Source organism: Vicugna pacos, chromosome 10 (assembly GCF_048564905.1).
Source record: "Vicugna pacos chromosome 10, VicPac4, whole genome shotgun sequence".
NCBI lineage: Eukaryota > Metazoa > Chordata > Mammalia > Artiodactyla > Camelidae > Vicugna > Vicugna pacos.
The window spans coordinates 64440900-64459973 of record NC_132996.1 but is presented as its reverse complement, the minus strand read 5'-3'; the positions used below and the strand labels follow the sequence as shown (position 1 = coordinate 64459973).

General features: G+C 37.2%; 1 protein-coding gene and 1 long non-coding RNA gene across 2 annotated transcripts in view; one reads left to right on the top strand and one right to left on the bottom strand.

Moving 5' to 3' along the window:
* The window catches only part of LOC140699062 (uncharacterized), a 62636-nt gene that overhangs the window by 19737 nt on the left and 23825 nt on the right, over positions 1–19074 (bottom strand). The gene's annotated exons all lie outside the window — the stretch shown is intronic.
* On the top strand, positions 8616–9640 carry LOC102531013 (olfactory receptor 5AN1). Its single transcript, XM_006214905.3, has one exon. It carries the CDS (start codon positions 8657–8659, stop codon positions 9593–9595), a length of 939 nt encoding a protein of 312 aa, XP_006214967.2. The 5' UTR covers positions 8616–8656; the 3' UTR covers positions 9596–9640.

Here is a 19074-nt window from a genome sequence, read left to right as displayed (position 1 = left end):
GTATCCTTGGTACTGCTGGAGAGAAATGAGTTTTACCAGCATGTTCAGCACAGCTGTGGTAGCCAAACACTCATTCATCACATTCCTTTTTCCTGTGTGGGAGTCACTGCTGGCTAGGTCATTTCTGTGCTGTGTTGCCTTGGCAGGGAGTGGTCCTGGCAATGTTTTAGTTAATCCTCTCCAATGCATACCAACTTGTATTTATTTTTTACTCCAGTGGAGAGCTGAAATCTCTACATAAGAATCTGGACTTCCACAAAGTCTCTGTCATCCATGAATGTCCACACAAGCCAGAGCCCTCTTCAGAAGTCAAAGTCACAGTTTTTGACTTCAAACTCGATTACAAAACTATAGTAACCAAACCAGTATAGTTTGGCATAAAAATAGACACATAGATCAATGGAACAGAATAGTGAGCCCAGAAATAAATCCACTTGTACATGATCAATTCACTCATGAGAAAGGAGCCAAGAATATCCATAGGGAAATGGATAGTCTGTTCAATAATTGGTCATGGGAAAGCTAGTTAGCCACCTGTAAAGGAATGAAACTGGACCACTATGTTACACCATATGCAAAAATCAACTCAAAATAGATTAAAGACTTGAATGTAAGAACTGAGACCATAAAACTCCTAGAAAAACTCTTAAGGGGCAAGTTTCTTGACATCTGACAAGTCTCAACAAATTTAATAGGGTAGAAATCATATCAACTATTTCACTTAGTATAATGCCCCAGTGTTGAAATTTCCATCCATGTTGTCTCAAATGGCAGAATTTCCTCCTTTTTAAGGCTGAATAATGTTCAATTATACATATATGATCTATTCTGGATCTATCTATCTTAAGAATCTGTTCAGATTATACAATTAAATTATTATTTTTTATCATAACTACTAACCTATTAGTAAGAGTGGAATAATATATTTACCCACTCCATTTTTCCTGGAAGTAAGGTTAGCTAAAGTAGATAAAATTAAGCATGAGACCTTCCTAAAACATCTCTATAGCCCTAGTAATGACAGGATAGATGAGCCCTATTTTTTAAAAAAATTAAAAAACAACAAAAAAGTTTAGGAGAATTACCTAAGTAGATATTTTAATGAATATTTTTAATGCAGGATAATGCACTGGAAAGAAGTCGAATTCAGAGAACAAGCTTATACTTACTATTAATAGAAAGCATGTTGTGAATTATACACTCTAAGTAATGATTTATAGGCAATTGAATTTGATTTTCCCTATGAAGAGCTACTCTATGAAGTAGCTACTACTGTCAGTCCCATTTTATGATAACCTTGAAGTGATAATTCTGAGGCTTAGGGAGGTTAATTTGTTCAAGGTCACATAGCTATCAAGTAGAAGACCCAGAATGTAACCCATATTTGCTGATACCAATGCCCATGGTTTTAACCACAATAATTCTTGGCTCTATTATGAATCAGTTTTATTGTATCTCACATTGCCTCAACTTCCTCATTTATGCATAGAAAATAAAGTCACGTCTGCCTTATAGGTGTGATGATTGATTCAGATCAGATATTTGAGAAAATGTATGTATGTATATATCTAAAATGAAACTGCTTTGTAAACAGGAAACCCATATTTTTAATTTATTGTTTTCAAGCTATTTTACCAACTAGCTATGTCCTCTTGGGCAACTCCCTTAGCTAGCTCCACTGGCTTCAGGTCCTCACCTGGAAATGGAAGGTTTTGAACTAGATAATCCCTAGGTCCTTTCCAGCTCTAATGGCTCCAAGTTCGTTAAAAGTTATAACCATATGATGATGATTGGACTATGGGGAAGTGGGGAATGGATCCAAAAGGGACATGGCAAAACGGAGCATGAAATTAGCAGGGATAAAAACTCCATGACAACTGTGACTCCAGAGAACAAGTACCTGGAGAGTTTTCTCTCCCTAATTTTCCTTTTTCTTTCACCTCTGTCCTTAGTAACACATTTAAAAGGATCCCCAGTGTGGGCTTCTCTCTGGCTGTGAGGGGACAGACAGCTCCTGGACAAAAGGTCCCATCTTGGAGTGCACGTAGTAAGACCCAGCTGAAAAATTTCTTTGGGAAAGAAACACACAGTCTCTACCTTTGGCAAGAACTCTGTCTTCTAGGGGGATCTGGGTCACGGTGAGAAGGCAAGATTTATAGAGAATGCTGGATTCTGTCCTATCTCTGTAAGCCATGTGATTCTTTTAGTAGGACCTTCACGATGCAAGGCTTATAGTCCTCAGTCTCTTTCATTCTTAAGCTCTTCCCTCTTGTCACGTCCATATCCTCCACTTAGGGCTCTTTCTCCTTATCCAAGTTGTCTGGCTTCCAGTGAAAAGAGTCATCTGTAACCTAAGATTTCAGGTCTCATGCTAGGGTGAGGACAGATGCTGAGTTCTGAAGTTTCTCCAGGATATGATCTTGAACTCTGTTACTTTCTGTTTTTTCACCCATAAAATAGAGGTAATAGCATCATTTAGAATCAAGTGAAGTAATGCCAGCATAGCCTAATATGTTGTACAAGGTAATCGAGGGCTGAATCAGAAATTGTAATTCACAGAATTTCAGGGAAATTTCCTAAGATCAAAAATGCTTGCATGTGTTTCCCAACTTTACCCATCCCTTTAAATTTAATTTCTCCTGAGAATTCTCTTTTTAAAAATAATCATTTGATTTCCATTTCAATATACAGCTTTGACTCATAATCTCTGTGTAGCAAAAGTCAAGCTGGTCACTTCATAATAATACGACAAAGTACACATGGACCATTCCGTTGGCCTTTTGAAATACTTCAAATAGTTCTCCACTGTCAGTATGGAGACCCTGGGGGTCTAGAGACATCTAGCATGGGTGACACAGATATCAGAGATGCTCCACTCCAAGTACAAGTAGTGCTGCCTGTCACTTTTAACCTTCTTTTACTTACATTGTTCTTCATCCAGCAACATTCCTAACTTTTTTTTAAACCTGATTTTGTACTCTGAACAATTTCCCAAATAATCATGTCCTTAGTAGGTCAGATTCAGAAAAGGTTTTGATTTACTTTATCTCCATAATAAAATCTCCAACCAATATTTAATCAGTCACCTTTTCTTCTACAAAATGTCTTGAGAAATGGTGAACATATGCAAAAAATTAATCAAAAAGAGTGAATATACTCAGAATATATTTGTTTTTTTCTCTAGGTTACCAAATTTTAACACTACAAGTTTTTAGATAAAATTTGCCATGAATAAGTAGAACAACCCAGCACTGCTCACTCTTTTCTGGGGATGATGGGCTACACAAAATGCTTTAGTTGTGGCTGAGTCTATTACCAGAATGTATTAAGAAAGTGAAGAATTTAATTGCAAGTCATTGATCAAAAGCTTAACTGATTTTCACTGAATTAATTAATTTATGTTGGTGTTAGGGGGATGCTATGTGTGGGAGTTTATACTTTCAAAATATTTTCACTGAACCCTACTTATCATCTTGGACAAAATATCTGAGAAATATGTCGGTAGCACTGTGTTCTAAGAGTAAGCAGGAAGATTTCAAAGTTCATAAAATCATAAATTAAAATGAAACAAATACAAGATTTTTTGTTTCATTTCCAAAAGTGGGTGAAAGAACCATTTCTTGATGTATTCAACATACATTTATATTTGAGTTTTATAAACATTAGTATATGAGATGCTTATTACTAAATAGGAAAGCATCTCCACTAGTCCATATACTGTATATGGTGAGTATCATCAGCTCAGATATACTTGGTGGTAGTGGAGCATAAAAAGTGGCGTTATCTAGAGTTTACAGCTTTGCTGGGTGGGAGACAACGAAATAATGCAATAAAGAAGTAAGTACAATTATTTATTAACAATGTTCTTTAGTCTAGGCTTAGTGACCATCCAATTTAGGAAATAGTTTTATGAAGAATTCCTTAGTATTTCAGTGTTAGTTCCACCTTATGTTTTTTCTTCATGGTGAGGAATATTCATGCGAATGATAATTGCTAACATTTCTTGATCCCTTACTGTTTTAAGCCCTTTATGTCATTCATTCCCTGCAACAACCCTATGAGGCAGTAAGTATTGTTAGTCCCATTTATAGATGAGGCAACTGGCTGAGGGCCACACAGCCAGTAGGTAAAAGTAGGGAAGCCTGAGTCTATCCTCTGTCATTCTCTCTTTCACTCTCTCTCTCATTTTCCTGCTCCTCCCTCCCCCATCTTTCTTTGCTATTGAGGATTAAAGATTTTATATATCTTAATAACTTATTTTTATAAAGATAGGAGTTGTAGAAAATTGAAAAACAATTGGCAAGTAAAGAAGAAAATCAGTCATACCACTCATTACTTTCAGCTTCTGTGATTGGCTCCCTTGGTGTGTCTGTGTGTCTGTGTGTCTTTGTGAGAGAGAATTAGGTAACGCAATTATTTCCTCAGTAAGAGAGAACCACTTTGTGCACTCATCAGCAGTATATGTGAGTACCCACCCCTTATTCATTTATGCTTTTTATATTAAACATTTTATCACACTTTTTAATATTTTGTGACTTATATTTCAAAACTATTTTATGTAAGTGAAATTTCAGCTATAACCAAAATTTGAGCTGTTATATTTTTTCTCTTATAGTTTCTGTTTTGGTGTTGTATTTCAGAAATATTTCCCATTCCAAGATTATATAAATGCCTATATATTTATTCCCCTAATGCTTTTTACTTACTGTGGACCAGGTCTCACAGACCATTTATAGCAGAGTTTATCCTTTCTCTATCAACTTTAAATACTTTTATCAAATATTAAATTCTTACCAATATTTAAATTGATTTCTTAAATTTCTATTTGTTCTTTTGACACATCTATTTTAATAAGAACAATAAATTATCAATGTTTATAATATTTTTGATACCTCAAAGTTCAAATCCTTTTAATTATTAATCTTTTCCAAGATTTCCTTGGCTGCTAGCATTGATTTACTCTTTCATCTCAAGGAAGGACAGTTTGGGTTATGGAACAGAGCATATAGTTGGAATCTGTTACAAATCTGCTAATGAGTTGTGACATGCTGACTGTACCAACAAAAAAATAGAAATATATCTTTGTAATATTAAGGCATTAAAGTATTTACTTTGAATCTTGACATCGAGGCTCATGATAGCTTGATGCTGGTTTTCAACTGACCCAAGTGTGCTCAAACTCAAGCAAACTAAATTGAAAATAATTTATGTGGTTTTATCTTCATGGCCCCAGGTAGTTTGACTTGCCTCTAAATGAGGTCTGAATCTACACCTGCCTAAAGGCAATGATGCCTGCCTGTCTAAGGGCTGATGATGTCTCAGGAATTTCCCCAAATTAACCCATGAAACTCTAGCACCCTGACATTCCTGTTCATGGGTGCAGCTGTCATTCAAGGATATCCCTGAGCAATCAATGATAATCATGGCTAACAGCTATTGAACAATTACTGGGTACTGGATTGTGTGCTGAGCATTTGCATGAATTTCCTCATATCCCATTAACCCCATAATTCAGAGGCTCTTGTCCTCACTTTGTTGTGAGTAAATCAGACTAAGGGAGTTTAAGGTACTGCGACAAATTCATAGAGTGAGAGGGTATCAGAACTAAAACTCTTTTTTTTTTCAGTTTTACTGAGATATAATTGACATATAACTGTATAAGTTTCAGGTGTACAACATAATGATTTAATATAAGTACATACTGCAAAATTATTACCATATTAAAATTAGTTAACATCCATCACCTTATTCAGATATAATTTTTTCCTTGTGATGAGAACTTTTAAAATGTACTCTCTTAGAGCTTTCAAATGTACAATACAGTATTGTTAACTATAGTATGTTGCATATTATAGTCCTAGAACTTATTTATCTTATAACTGGAAGTTTACACTTTTGACCATATTCTTCCAATTCTCCCATTCCCCATCCCCTGCCTTTGAGAACCACAAATTTGGTCTCCATTTTTATGAGCTTTTTTCCCCCAATATATAGTGAAATCATACAGTATTTGTCTTTCTCTATCTGACTTACGTCGCTTAGCACAATGCTCTCAAGGTATTTTTTATGCCTGAAATATGTATATATCATAATCTCTTTATCCATTCAAATATCTTGGCCCTTGCAAGTAATGCTGCAGTGAACATGGAGGTGCATCTATCTCTTCTGGACAGTGATTTCATTTCCTTTGGATACATACACAGAAGTGAAATTGCTGGGTCATATGTAGTTCTACTTTTAGTGTTCTGAGGAAACTTCACTCTGTTTTGCACAGTGGCTGCACCAGTTTACGTTCCCACAACAATTCATAGGGTTCCCCTCCACATCCTCACTGGTACTTGCTATCTCATCCTTTTGATGGCAGCCATTCTAACATGTGCAAGGTGATATCTCGTTAAGGTTCTGATTTACATTTTTCTGAGGATTAGCGATATTAAGCACATTTTCTTGTACCTATTGGCCATTTGGATGTCTTCTTTGGAAAAAGGTCTGTTTTGGCCCTTTGCCTATTTTTAATTGGATTTTTTCTTTTGCTATTGAGTTCTACAAATTACTTATGTATTTTGGGTATTAACTCCTTATATATGTGGTTTGAGATATTTTCTCCTGTTCCACAGGTCACTTTTTCTTTTTTCTTTTTGATCATTTCTTTTTCTGTGAAGAAGAATTTTTATTTGATACAAATCTACTTGTTGATTTTGACTTTTTGCTTGTGTTTTAGGTGGGATAGCCAAAAAAATCATTGCCAGGACCCATACCAAGAAGTTTTTTTCCCACCAAAAACTAGATAGGAGGGTTCGCTTTTCTCCACACCCTCCCTGGCATTTATCATTTGTCAACTTTTGAATGATGGCCATTCTGATTGCTGTGAGGTGATACCTCATTGTAGTTTTGATTTGCATTTCTCTGATAATTAGCAATATTGAACATTTTTTTTCATGTGCCTATTGGCCACTTGTTTGTCTTCATTGGATAATTGCTTGTTTATGTCTTCTGCCCATTTTCGGATTGGGTTGTTTGTTTTTTTGTTATTAAGTTGTACGTGCTGTTTATATATAATGGAAATTAAGCCCTTGTGCGTCACACCGTTTGCAAATATTTTCTCCCATTCTGTAGGTTGTCTTTTTGTTTTGTTTATGGTTCAGTTTGCTGAGCAAAAGCTTGTAAGTTTAATTAAGTCCATTTGTTTATTTTTGCTTTTATTTCTATTGCCTGGGTAGACTGCCCTAGGAGAACATTGCTAAGATTTATGCTAGAGAATGTTTTGCTTGTGTTTTCTTCTAAGAGGTTTATAGTATCTTGTCTTATGTTTAAGTCTTTAAGACATTTTAAGTTTATTTTTGTGTATGGTGTGAGAGGGAGTGTTCTAACTTAATTGGTTTACATGTGGCTGTCCAACTTTCCCAGTATCACTTGCTGGACAGACTGTCTTTTCTCCATTGTATACATTCTTGACTCCTTTATGAAAGATTAATTGACCATAAGTGTGTTTGTGTGTGTGTGTGTGTGTGTGTGTGTGTATTTCTGGGCTCTCTATTCAGGTCCATTGATTCATATATCTGTTTATGTGCCAATATTACACTGTTTTGATTACCATAGCTCTGTAATATTGTCTGAAATCTGGGAGGATTATTTGACTGGATAATTTTAAATGACCTATTTTCTAGTTCACTGATTCCTTCTTCTTGCTTGGTTGAGTGTGCTCTTAAACTCTATTGATTTCTTTAGTTCAGTCATTGTCTTCTCCCGTTCCAGAATTTTTGTTTTTGTTTTCTTTTTTGATAGTTTCTCTTTCTTTGTTGAACTCATTTTATTCATTTTATTAATGCATTGTCTGTTTAATTTTATTTTGTTGTCTATCTTTGGGTTTCATATTTCAGTAAGCTCCTTTAAGAGAGTTATTCTGAATTCTTTTGTCAGACAGTTTATAGAACTCCATTTCTGGGGGGTCAGTTATTAAGGCTTTATTAGTTTCCTTTGGTGGTGTCATATTTACCTGATTTTTTGTGATCCTTGATTCTTTTGTTGATATCTGCACATTTGGGTAAGTTGTCTCTATTTCTAGACTTTACAGGTTTGCTTTGGCATAGATAGTCCTTCCCTAGTCAGCTCAGCTTTGGGGCAGCCATTATGGAAAACAGTATGGGGATTCCTCAAAAAATTAAAAGTAGACTTACCAGCAATCCCACTCCTGGGTATATATCCAGAAGGAATTTTAATTTGAAAAGATACACACACCCCAATGTTCATAGCAGCAGTATTTAAAATAATCAAGACATGGAAACAACCTAAATGTCCATCGACAGATGACTGGATAAGGAAGTTGTGGTATATTTATACAATGGAATACTACATGGCCATAAAAATAAAACAATGCCATTTGTAGCAACACAGATGGACCTGGAAATCATCATTCTAAGTGAAGTAAGCTAGAAAAAGAAAGGAAAGTACCATATGATATCACCTATATGTGGAATCTAAAAAAGAGAAGATACTTCTTGACAATTCAAGATGAAAAGCTGGTCTTCCCCCCAGGACAGTGAAGGATTCCTTTTATTCCAGTGCTCAGTGGAATAAAAATTTGTAATGCTACTATTTCACCTGAGTCAGCAATGCATTCTCTTGTCTTTTTTCTGATTTTAGGAGCACCAAGCCAATGATTTTGGAGAGAAATATTACAGAGATCAACCATTTCATCCTCTTGGGGTTCTCAGACTTCCCCAGAATCATAGCAGTTCTCTTTGCTGTATTCCTGGTAATTTATGTTACAACTCTGATTTGGAACCTGTCCCTTATTATCTTAATAAGGATGGATTCTCACCTCCACACACCCATGTACTTCTTCCTCAGTCAACTGTCCTTCATAGATATCTGCTATGTGACCTCCACAGCACCCAAGATGCTCTATGACTTCTTCCAGGAGCAGAAAATTATCACCTTTGTGGGTTGTGTTGTTCAATACTTTGTATTTTCGACCATGGGACTGAGTGAGTCTTGTCTCATGACAGCCATGGCTTATGACCGATATGCTGCCATTTGTAATCCACTTCTCTATTCATCAGTCATGTCACCCACTCTCTGTGTTCAGATGGTGCTGGGATCCTACATGGCTGGACTCTCTGCTTCCATATCCCAACTGTGTGCCATGCTTCAGCTCCACTTCTGTGGGCCTAATGTCATCAACCACTTCTTCTGTGACATGCCCCAGCTGTTAGTCCTGTCCTGCACTGACACTTTCTTTGTACAACTCCTGACTGCTATATTAACGATGCTCTTTGGGATAATAAATGTCCTAGTTATCATGATATCCTATGTCTACATTGTCATCTCCATCATGAAGATCACTTCAGCAAAAGGCAGGTCCAAGGCTTTCAACACCTGTGCTTCCCACCTGACAGCAGTCAGCCTCTTCTATACCTCAGGTATGTTTGTCTATTTGAGTTCCAGCTCTGGTGGTTCCTCCAGCTTTGATAGATTTGCATCGGTCTTCTACACTGTGGTGATTCCCATGTTAAATCCTTTGATATACAGTCTGAGGAACAAAGAAATCAAAGATGCCTTGAAGAGGTTGCAAAAGAAGACAGGGTGTTGCTGAGGTCACAGACTGAGATTTCTGACAGATTTGTCCTGTTAGAATTACCTTAACACACAATAATATTCATATGAATGACCTATAACAAAATTCGTACTGCCTTGGGACAAAGAAAGTTTCATTTAACACGGATAACATGCCAAAATGGACCAAGAGTCAACTTGATGCCACAAAAACACAATATTTTTAAGTTCTAGGGGCTCATTATTTTCATCCTACATGAGGAGTGGTCTCATCATTTATTAATATATTCACAAGTATTTGTAAAACATGAAGGTTTAGAACCTTGTTGCTTCTTTTTTGCTTCTTTGATTGAGCCTTATTCAGTCTTGGGCTTCTGACTCTGAAGGAGAGATACCTGACATAAACCTCAGGAATGTAGAAACCTTGTCTCTCAAGTATTCTGATGTAGCAAAATCCAGACATGGTGGCCATTGATGTCCACTATGTGTGTCTGATGAGAATGAGAATGAACCCAGAGAGGGGATGTGTGCCTTTTGGACAGAAACAAAGCTATGCAGTTGGTCTGACTGTGCCTCCTGGGAAGACCATTCTGAAGATAGCTAATGTTTGTGTAAGGCCACTTTCCGTGCTAATTATCTAATAAAATTTTGGTTACATCCTAGTTTCCACTAGCTATAGTCTAAGGAAGGAGGAGGTAATTTGAATCATAAAAAGGAATGGAATGAAATAGCTGGTTCCTTCAGTACTACTTACTCATGGTCTGATGATGTAATTTCTTGAATCTAGTGTCCAGTGGGGGTTTCCAATGGGAGATAGTGTTCGAAATCCATGTCACAGCCAATAGCTATTTCTGACATTGTGGGACTCAAACCTCTTTTTCTCTCCTCCATTTAATCCGGAAAAGTTACCTTTGTTTGATGTAGCCAGGTGATCACACTCTCCACTCATTTCTGACATCCTAACCATCTGTTCAAGTTTGATGTGAGGGGACTTGTGTGACAATTTATTGTAATAATAGAGTTACTGAATATTCAATATTGCAGAGACTGAAAATGAATATGGAAAACTGGTATACCTTTATTCTTATTGTGTGTGTTCCATGTTTTCTGTCCTAGAGATTTATGGTTGTATAGGGTGATACATAGTTTAGAGAAGAATTTATAGTGTTGCTTAATGCTGACTACTTCCAAGAATCTTCAAGGACCAAGAGAAGAAATAGACAGTGAGATAGGCAGCATTATCAGTTCTGACCAGTTTTGTTTTCTGAAGGAAGATGTAAAGATTTTGGTCATTGTGGTCTGATGAAAAAGAGTAGCAAGATATATAACAGCATTCACTATCGATTTGAAAGATTGTCTATACTGGAACAAACTGATATAAACCAGATGTTGTTACATTTCCATTTTATCCTTAGAGATTCATTGGGGTCTTAATGAATGTTTTGGGGGTCTCAATTTCAATGAGTTGCATGGATAATTGTGTTTAATTAAGGACTGTAAGTGCAGACATATTTGGAGCCTTTGCCAAATCTTCCGTGAGTTTACACGTGTACAAGATTTAGAAAAGGGAAATTGTTGGAACTCTGGGAGGGAATGGGCGGGCTTATCCTATGCCAAGGAAACTGTAACATGAATAAAGGATATTTGCTCCTCTCACTCAGGCACATTTATGTTTTCTGAAGCATTGACTTCAAGAGAAGTCTGCTCCTAAGGGGCCATAATAACTTCCTTAGGAGATAGAACTCTTGCTAGACGTTAGTATGGAAATGCAACTAATTTCTGTATGTCGATTTTATATCCTGGAAGTTCACTGAATTTGTTGATTTCTTACAATAGCTTTTTACATGTAGAATTTTTTATATGTAAGATTGTATCATCTGGAAATAATGACAATTTTACTTCTTCCTTCATCTTAGCAGAATTAGAGTGCTGTAATTCTGTGTATTTACCTTTCATCCCTGTGTTGTATATTTGAATATGTTTTCATGTTACTATTTAATGTGTTTCACTTCGGCTTGATGAGCTAATTTCACCATATTTGGCAAAGAAGATCTAGTGGTGATAAACCCCTTCAGCTCCTGGTTGTCTGGAAAAGTCTTTATTTTTTTCTTCTATCTGAAGGATAACTGCTGGCCAGATTATTCTGGTTGGCAATTTTTTTCTGTCAACACTTTGAACATATTACTCCACTTTCCCCTGGTCTGTTAGGATTTTTGCTGAGACATTTGCAGAAAACCAAATGGGAATTCCATTGTAGGTTATACTCTTTTTTCCCCCTTTTCTGCTTTTAAGATTCTCCCTTTGTATTTGATTTTTGACAGTTTCACTATAATATATTTTGGAAAAGATTATGTTGCATTGAGACAACAGGGTTATCTATCAGTTTGTGAACTTGGTTGTTCATATCTCTTTTCAGATTTGGAAAGTTCTCAGCTATTACATTTTTAAATAGACTTTCTGCCTCCTTCTCCATCTCTTCTCCTTCTGGAACTCCAGTTATTTTAATATTTGTATGTTTCACAGTGTTCCATAGATCACGCAGGCTTTCTTTGCTCTTTTCATTCTTTTCTTTGTCTTCTGGCTGTGTTATTTCGAAGTTCCTATCCTGTAACTCACTGATTCTTTCACTTGGCATATTCTATCTTAGGTCCTCCCAATCTCATTTTGCATTTAATTTATTAAATTCTCCAGCTCCAGAATTTCTGTTTGGTTCTTTTGAATGATTTCTACCTGTTTGTTAAATCTTTCCCTTTGTTCATGTATTGTTCCCTGATTTCATTGAATTGTCTTTCTGTGTTTTCTTGTATTTCTTTGGGTTTCCTCTAAGCAGCTATTTTGATATATTTATCAGATGGCTTGAAAAATTCTGTGTCTTTATGTTCAGTTTCTGGAGGATTATTGTTAACTTTTGGTGATGACATGTTTCCTTGATTCTTCATGCTACTTGGAGTTTTGAGTTGCTATTTTTGTGTATGAAGTAGCAGAAACCTCCTCACATCTTTACTAGTTGTCTTTGGATGAAAGACATTTTTCATTGCTCTTGCTTATATCTGAGATTTTCTCCAGCTTTGTATGAATACATCTGCTCCACACTTCTTGCTTTCTCTTGCAACTGATTTCTTAAGCTTGCACGTCTTCATCCGGTTCTTACAGCTTACCAGGATGGCTGCCAGTAACCTCTTTTGTTTTTAAGAATTTGGCAACAATTATAGCTTAAGTTGTGGTTTTTCCCTTGCCCATAGACCTTGGTCTGATTTTCTGAGCATATTTGCTGTTTACTGAAACTCACTCTCTTGCCACATTTGGGAATATGCACAACGAGCTGGCACAAAGTTGGTGGAGGTTTGGGGTTAGCACTCAGGGTGTTGTGTTCCTTGCAGACCAGATGAGGGGATCTTTGGGTGAGGTTCTCTCAGCAAGTACCGGCTGGGCTTCCATCTGGGGATCTGAAAACAGTCAGCAGGAACCATATCCTCGAAAGAGAGATTATATGGGAAAACAGAATGCTTCTAGCGTGAGTTGTTTGCTGTTAGATGCATTTAACAAGGTTCCACAGAAATGAGACAAGCTCACAAAACAAGTAGTCAGTTTGCAAGTAAAAATGAAAGAGACAAGAAGTTTGGGGACTTGCAGAGTTAGACGAGAAGCTTTATCTCCAACTTGTAAAGATAAAAATGAAAAGAACTCTGAGGGAAAAAAAGGTGAATAAAACTGAACCTTGCATCAAGGACCAAATCAAGGAAGTGGTCATCACATCCCATGGTTATAAATTCTAAATGATTGAAGGTTATGCTCAGAAAATCTTTTAATTTGACAAAATAGTTCCTATTAAAGAAATTTAAGGAGTTAGAGTGTGACTTTCACAGAGAAGCCCCAAAGACCTGAGATATCTGAAATATATATTTGATATATATATAAAATATATACAGAGAGAGATCTAGAAACTAATTGTGAATGTGAATATAGCTTATGGTCTGTGGAACTGACTTGAATAAGTAGATAAGAAGTCAACTATTAATCTAGAGTAAAAGAAATTTGCTTATTTGAGACTGAAAAGAATCCTTGGAACATCAGTCTTTAATGGCCAGGAAACAGACTGAGACAACTGACAAGACCCCCAAGGAAGAGACATTCTTTGACTTCCTATTCAAATGTGACCAAGGAGGATAAACATCAAAGTAAGGACTTTGCAGAAGGTGGAACTAAGTATCATGAAAAATAATGGATGGGAGCAGAATGGAAACAATGCTTAATGATGGGACAGTCTACATTCTCAGTGTGAGGATTTCTCCTAAGACATGCCTAGTAGGATTCTGGGATTGCTATGGACCAATGCATGCCATATATCTTCCCTTCTTTTACTTCCTAAAGAGGTGTGTTTACTGCCGTTATCCTATCCATATTCCACCACTGAACACTAAGTGTGTGGAAAACAGATAACTTGTTGGTTAGCCCACATGTTTCCAAATCAAGAAGAGTAATATATTCATTATTAAGAGACTTCTAGGAATCCCTCAAAGATCCAGTCCCAGCTGGAAAAGATCCTAATACAAGTATGACTGACAAGGTTAGTATCTAGAATGTTAATGAACTCCTAGGAACAAAAAGTGGCAAATGTCTTACTTAAAATGGGCTAAATAAATCAATAGGAATTCCATGAGAAAATACAAATGATCTTGAAACATATTAAAAGTTGTTAAACCTCATTAGTAGTAGAGCAACACAATTTCACACCCACTATTTAGGTAAAAACTGAGAAGCAGGACAATATCAAGTGTTGACTTGACCATGTAGTAATACAGACTTCATCTTCTGCTGATGAGTGTGTACACTGGCATATCTACTTTAAAAAGTTGCTTTTCATTGTACAGCAGATACAAATACAGTATACAAATACAGTGGGCCAAAGACAGTGGGCCAATGATGGTAGCAAAGGAAAATCCTCCCCGTGGTCAGAGTTCCAAGAAGCATGCTTGGTTGTCCAATTTGCACTGAGGGAGAAGGCATTTGAGTTAAGGATATACATGAACTCCTAATCAGTGCCAGGTAGCTTGACTGGCTGGTTAGGAGCCTGGAAGGAGCAAGACTGAAAGAATGGAGACAAAAACATCCAGCAAAGAAGTATGTGGATGGACCTATGGAAATGTATACAAACACATGGATATTTGTCTCACATGTTAATGCCCACCAGAGAGCATCCATTGCAGTGGAAGTTCTCAACACTTCGATGGACAACAATGGCGTAGATATCATCCAGCCTCTCTCCTTGTAAACTCCAATTCATGGCCACCATGGGCAGAAAGTGACCATGATGGAAAGGTTGAATGCAATGCTCAAGCTCCTTCTCATCAAGGCCAAACTACTGATCTGACTGAGTATTCAATGTGCTAGCAGATAAGTCAAACCTGAGCCTTCTGAAGGGTACCACGACTCAAGTATTACAGCCAACCACGTGGTAGTGGGTGTATTATAGCGAACTCTACCACCCTGGAGGGGATAGTGATTTACACTTCCTTGAGACACATACTGTTGACACAGGTATGCCTTCCATGCCTGCAATGTCTGTGCCAGCACCACCACCTGAACACTTACAGAATACCTAATTTATCCCATATGAAATTGACCCGGCTCAAGGGACCCAGTTTGTGGCAGAGGAGGTGAGCCAATGGGAGTATAACCATGAGATCCATGGATTTTATATTGTATGCAATTATGTAGAAGTATCTGGATTAATAGCTGAATTAAGGTGTCAGAGAAAAAGACATGTTGAGGCACTATCTTCCTGGAAGCTGCATGTCCACCACACAAGCACATAATATGTGGTGCCTTCTCCCAGTGGCTTGACTGTAATGACTTCCTGAACCAAAGAATGAAAACAGGATTTCACCCCTTCACTGTCATTTCCAGTGAGACACTTTTGTGATTTGTGCTTTTTTTCCCCCATAAACTTAGGCCCTCCCTACCAAGTTGGAAGTTGGGAAAACATCTCCGTCAGAGGACAGAGAAGGAGTCCAATGAACTGAGACTTTCCTCTGATGCTGGTAGACCAGCAGGCAAAGAAAGAACTTACTGTATGGTAGGGATAGTTGACCTGAATATCATGAGGAGTTAAGGTTTCTGCTTCACAACAGGGGCTGGAAGGAGTATTCCTGGAACTCGGGGGATTCACTGGGGCATCTTCTATGCCTGGGAGAACAGTGAATAGGCAATTATAGCAACCAAGAACTATGAAGAGCAAGGCAACCAGAAGAGCTCAGACTCTTCAGGGATGTAGGTGTGGGATAACGCTCTAGACAAGCAACCTAGACCAGCTGAAATAATGGCTAAGAGTGAAGGAAATCTGAAATCAGCGATAGAGGGATGAGATTAATCAGCTGGGACCTCAGATTTAAATGCTTTGGCAAGGACAGAACTTGCTTTAGTAACCCTATTGATTGTACCTCTCCTCTTGGGAGGAAATGAGGGCATCTAATTTCTGCAAAAATGGAGCCTCCATATTGTAGTATTGGAACTGGGTACGATCATAAGGCATGAACAAAGCTGAGCAGTGCAAAGGGTTATCCTTATTAGATATTTCACTTCTTCAGATCCTCTTGGCTGCACCCATTTCTGGAGCTTTTTGTTATAGACCCAGTTGTGGTTGTTACAACCAATCTGCAAGGCCTCTAACCCATTTCACTTGGGCACTGATAGTATCTTGCCTCATGCTCACTCCCTCCTCCACACAAAATATTAACTGTGTCTTTGACCTAGGAAAGAAAAAGCCACCTGCTCTTTTCATTTCCTGTTTTCTTGTTCTGTTATTTGAACAGGTAGGTACACATTCTCTAACATGAGCCATCTCATCTCATTGTAGTGGGCAATGATAGTGTAAGGAGAGAGAAAAATCATCATTCACATGAAAGTTACACAAGTTTAAAACAAGAAGTTATATTTAAATAATCAGAATTAACTCCAGTGAAATTTACTTACTGGAGAGGAAAATAGAAGCAGAGAAAGGCTTTTAAAAATCCACTGAGCTGGCATGTAACAACCAGGATGAATCTGTAAGACCACTTCTCATGGCTTCCCATAAGTACTTAGAAATGGGAGCCAGGTGAAGCACTGGATGTATGAAGCGACACAGGATGGATATTCGTGCTTTCCAAATCTGGATATTAAAAACAAATGGGCAATATTACCTATGGGGTAGTCTTGCTGAAACCATCAAAGCTGAGTCATATGAAGACCCTATATCCAACTGCAAATTTACATGAAATACAGAAGATGGAAAAACACATTAAATCATACTATGGGAAGTCGATTAGCAAACTGCAGACTGTGAGAAGTTCCAACGGAAAAACATAAATTTCAGAGAGAGAGAGAGAGAGGGAGCGAGCGAGCAAGCTACAGAGACAGAACCACAGACACACACACACACACACACACACAGAGCACATTAAAAAAGGCCAAACTCGTGTTAACCTTTAGGTATGTACACTTCAGTGATAAAATTATAAAGAAAAATCAAGAGATTACTAAATCAGAATAGTGGCTATCTGTAGGTGGGAAGGAAGGGGGTATGATTGGGATGGAGCATGCAGGGGACTTTTGAGGTAGGTAGTGAGAGCATTGTCTTCTCACATGGGTGGTAGCTACAAGGGTGTTCTCATGTAATTCCTTAAGCTGTTTATCTTTATGTTGTTTTCTGTATTTGATTATTTTTAACAATAAGGTTAATTTTTTAAATAAAAAGCAAGTATAATATGATGTTATAGTTAAGATTAGTGAGATCAGGACTATCTGGGTTGCATTTATATTATAAAAGATAAATAAAACAAAATATAAGGTAAAGAGCCAATATAGCAAGAAAACCATTAACTAAATTAAAAATTTTAATAGTATAGTATACAACCATTAAAATAGAATTTACCAAGTTTTAAAAACATGAAAGTAGTATTTTATAACAAAGGCTGAATAGGAAATTGTACATATACCATGATCTCAGTTTTTGTAAAAGTATGAACAGAAGAAAAAGGAAAAATTGTAAGAGACAGGAACAAATATGACTCCACATTAAATAACGTCCTTTAGCTCTAACCATTGTGCTCTCTTGCCTGTGCTTAGTCATACTCACTCTGCGCCTTTGTAAAGGAATGTTGCCTTTAGCCTGAAATAGACATAATAGCCCCTTCTCAAAGCTCTGCCTCTCAGGCTTGACCTCTGAAGGTATGACACTTTTCATTCATATACAGATAAAAAGTTGTAGAACAGGGAATAACATTTTGGAGGTTTACAGAAATTCCTTAAGCTCTTTGCAGCAGCTAGTTATGCCCCCTCCCTTTTTACTATAAAAGAATCCTGAATTCTAACTCAGGTATGATGGTTCTTTGGATCACTAGTCGCCATCTTGGTCTGCTGACTTTCCAAATAAAGTCACTATTCCTTGCCCCAACTACTCATCTCTCAATTTCTTGGCTTGTCGTGTTGGGAGGAGTATGAGCTTGGACTTGGTAACAGAATCACAACAATTATAATGTTAGCAGTAGTAGAATTTCTAACATTTGATGAGTGCTTCCAAATACTGTACAGATATTATTTAAGTTCATTACAACTCTTTTAGGTAGTGGTTTTATTATCACATCTGTTTTATTATTTTTTAAAATTGAAGTATAGGCAGTTACAATGTGTCAATTTCTGGTATACAGCACAATATTCCAGTCATGCAAGTGCACACATATATTCATTTTCATATTCTTCCACTTTATTGATTAAGTAATTGAAGTACAGTGAGATTAAGTAAAAGAATCAAGGTCACAGAGCTGGTAAGTAATTAAATTTGAATTCAACCCAAGCAAGTCCATCCAGAGACTGAAACCACATAATCACCAAAACCACAATGGATGACTATTCTGATAAAGACTTCAAATGTTGGGTGACCATACAACCTGGTTCACCGTACGACTTGGTTTGCCTGGGACAATCCTGGTCTATGCTTGTTGTCCTGATCTCATTATTAATAACTCCTTTTCATGACCAAAATTATCCAGTTTTGATAATAAATGCTATGATCACTCTGCATTGAGAGTCCCTCCCAGTTCTCATGGTTCTAAAAGTCTGAAAGGGAAAATTGGAAATTGATTCAATAAGGTTGTGAGGTTCACATGATAATGTGGAGAAATGGAATCAACTGGGAACATTTCTCTGTTTCACCATCCATCACTCTAGAGAATAATTAACCAAAAAGTTGCCTTCTGTTAATTGCCTCCTTTCTCCCTACATTGGACCCCAAGGAAACTTTTAAGAGAAAATCTTGTGTTGGAAGCACCTCTTGTACAGCGATGGCTAGCAGGATCCATGGTTGAAAGCCCAGAGTGTAGGGGAAGTTAATCCTTAATGCTCATATTATGTTTGTGTCCTCTAACTCCTGAAAGAACCCTACACACATCTGGACATCCAGAGTTCAGATACAGGTCCAGGAAAAGGCTGCCATGGCAGCAGCGCTTCTTGGATTTTACCAAGACACACCTGTTAGAATAT